General features: G+C 37.6%; 1 protein-coding gene across 2 annotated transcripts; it reads left to right on the forward strand.

Annotated features, from left to right (window-relative positions):
• Positions 1-461: 461 nt before the first annotated feature.
• On the forward strand, positions 462-1,449 carry LOC126711062 (calmodulin-like protein 6). Of its 2 annotated transcripts, none has more exons than XM_050411237.1 (3): positions 462-805; positions 894-999; positions 1,099-1,449. In XM_050411237.1, the coding sequence occupies exons 1-3, from the start codon at positions 519-521 to the stop codon at positions 1,276-1,278; spliced, it is 573 nt and encodes a 190-aa protein (XP_050267194.1). In that variant the 5' UTR covers positions 462-518; the 3' UTR covers positions 1,279-1,449. The 2 variants fall into 2 exon arrangements, with proteins under 2 accessions (XP_050267194.1, XP_050267195.1); XM_050411238.1 differs by having other exon boundaries at positions 900-999.
• Positions 1,450-3,077: the final 1,628 nt, after the last annotated feature.

The following is a 3,077-nucleotide window of genomic DNA, read 5'->3' on the forward strand; positions in this document are numbered from 1 at the left end:
AACGAATTTGTATGGAAAGAAATAACATTATCAACACTAGCATAAAATATTCTTAGGAAAAAGAAGTATGACAGTGTCTTTTAAAAGTTTATTTGGAAACAGCTTATAATTTAGTTGAAAAAAAAAATTTGCTGAAAATATAAAAACAAAAAAGAGTTAAAAGTTAGCTGAATGGTACAATGAGACTTATGAATAGTATCAAAAAATGCAATGAGACTCATAAATAATACAAAAAGTAAGCTGAAATTTTCATCACATCCTAAACAAACTCTAAGAGCACTCAAATATATTCTAAATAGCTTCTGGTCCAACCCATCACACGCACAAAGACAATGAAACTTCTCCATCAAGAAAAGCTGGAATAAAACTCTTGCGTATGTAGGGAAACAGAGACGAGGTCCATGATAGTATTATATATACCCCCATGCCCCCATGCCAGGCTTCTATACTCCAAACTCAAACCACACAAGTAGATTCTTAAAAAACTTGCCTAAGGCTCTCCATCAACTCTCCAAAACATGGACCGTCTGCCCGGTATGAACAGCAGCCTTAAGTTTTCACCCCTAACGGAGAATCAGCTAAGGAACCTTTTCAAGAGATACGACGCCAATGGTGACAATCTGCTCAGCAAGGAAGAGCTAAAGAAAGCCTTTGAGTACCTGGGCTCAATTATCCCTTCCATTCACGCAGACCGTGGCCTCCACCATGCCGATGCCAATAATGACGGATACGTCAACGAAGGGGAGATGGATGAACTCGTCAAATACGCTATGCGAGTTGGATTTACCGTCAAAGACGCTGATCCGTAGATATCCTTAATTACGTACATACTTTACAGGAAGTTATCAGATATCATATACGTACTAATAATATGTGTGCTTTGTGCTTTCAAGCTTCAGATCCAGCAGCGTTATGCCCCGAAGGGACGGCCATGACAAATATTATGGAGACACTTTCACCGAAGCTGATGCCAATAATGCCAATGGAGACGGACTCACCGTTAAGCTGTCCTATAATTTTTTAATGTTCTTAGGGCATTTGTTGGATATTATGTATGTACTAATATTATATGTGTGCTTTGTTCTTTCAACGTTTCAGACATCATTTGGATTCCTAACGAAAGAGCAGCTGATGGAGAAATTCAAACAATGCGACGTCAATAATGTCAGACAGCTGAGCAGGGCAGAGCTAAAGAAACGCTTTCAATACTTCAACAAAGGGGAATTGAACAAACTCGTGGAACATGCCCCGAAACTCGGATTTACAGTTGAGCCGTAGTAATCCTTAATTACGTGCTTAACAATAACTTGGTGTCTTAGTAATGTGTGCGCTTTGTGCTTGCAAGCTACAGACTCTTCTGCTATTATGTGGGATCCAGAAGAAACCATACTCTTCTATGGTCATGCTTGTATTTCCTTGTCAGCTATGTATTATCCAAGTTGTAACATCAAGGAATATTGTCTGTTTTTATATTTTTTTAATAAAAAAAAATGAAGTGTAAAAACCATTTCAACCAAACAGCAAGAATTTTCTTTTACTTTTTATTTTATTCCTAGATAACTTTATTCCTCTATTTGGACCTAATTATATTATATGAACCACTCATGCTTTAGATTTACACTTAAATAATCTAATAAATCTCCCCCTTTACATGTGAGCCTTTAACCAATAAGTCACTTCAAGCACTTTAGTTACTCTCCCCTACTTGGTGGAATTCACTAATGAATACTTGCCCTTGAATTATCGATTCTAATACCACTTGTTAGGAAGATAACATCACAAGAGAACTCCAAATGAGTAATTAACATAATATATAGAGATACCACTTGACCCAAAAATTTAAGTCAATGAATTTAGTCTCAATTATGTTATATATTAATCATTCATTCTTCTTTAGTATCCAATATGAGATTTTACTACTGAATGTTCAATTAGTGTGTAAAACACCTTAAACATTTAGACCCCCAAATTATAAATTACCAATTCAAGCTTATTATCAAACAATGTATGTGCGGAATATGAAAATAAGCTAAAACAGAATTGATAAAACAATCTAAACCAAATAAAATCACAACCACAGTAGAAATTAAATTGCAAAAATTAAGGGAAGAGAGATGCAAACAAAAAGACAATACAGCGATATGTTATCGAAGAGAAAACTGAAGTACTCGACGTAAAACCTCTCCGCCGCCCTCTAAGCGGTCAATAATCCACTAGAAAATGAAGTTGGGATACATGAACAGCAGAAAACCCTCCAAGCCTAATCTACCCAGTGTACCTAAGCCCTTCAAGTTTCTTGCTCCAACGAGGTTACGCTGAACCTTTGTCTTCTCTAGCTTACCAGATTCCGCTATAGCCCATAGCATCAACCAATATCAATTAGTCCCTTCCTAAATACTTCCCAAGCACCAAATAACCTTCTCACAGATATGGGTATGGTGAGAAAAGGATTTGGTTAAATGTACCTCTCAAGGATGTATCAATGGAGAGGGTGAGAGTAGAGGAATTTGGAGAATCAAATGATGAAGATTGTGGATGAGTCAATCTTGTTTTTCTCTAGGGTTTCTCTCTCAAAATTTTCTCTGGAAGCTCTCTACAATATGTGGGTATAAGGGGCATTTATACTGGTGTGTGTTTGGAATGCGAAAGGTCAGTTTTTCCCAAACAGAATGGTCTGGCGACTTGACCTCGCGACTTGACTGAATCGCAAGCTAATTGCCTAGCCAAACTGGAAGTTTTGTCCTGTAGTGCTCCAGCTGGCGTGACTCTTCAGCTCCTCTGCATGCTTCACACGTGTGCCTCCTTTGGTGACTTGCCAGCCACGAGCTAGTCACGAGATCCAGTTTCTTCACACTCTCTCACACACTACCTTTACATGATTCCCAAATACAGGGTTTCTCAATGCTGAATTACAAGCAAATTGGCACGGAATAAAGCCAACAAAATGGTTGATTAAATTCAACCGTACAATCTCCCCATTTGGCTATTTCATGACAAAACCCTAAAACAAACTCTAGACTTAACATGTGAGTTGAGAACAATTGAACAAAACTCACTCACACATAATTCTAGAATCT

This window comes from Quercus robur, chromosome 2, assembly GCF_932294415.1.
Source record: "Quercus robur chromosome 2, dhQueRobu3.1, whole genome shotgun sequence".
NCBI classification, from domain to species: Eukaryota; Viridiplantae; Streptophyta; class Magnoliopsida; order Fagales; family Fagaceae; genus Quercus; species Quercus robur.

Coding starts and splice junctions, on each gene's coding strand:
- LOC126711062 (XM_050411237.1), top strand. CDS start 519: ATGGACCGTCTGCCCGGTATGAACAGCAGCCTTAAGTTTTCACCCCTA. Junction 806..893: donor ACCGTCAAAGACGCTGATCC/GTAGATATCCTT, acceptor TGTGCTTTCAAG/CTTCAGATCCAGCAGCGTTA. Junction 1,000..1,098: donor CCAATGGAGACGGACTCACC/GTTAAGCTGTCC, acceptor TCAACGTTTCAG/ACATCATTTGGATTCCTAAC.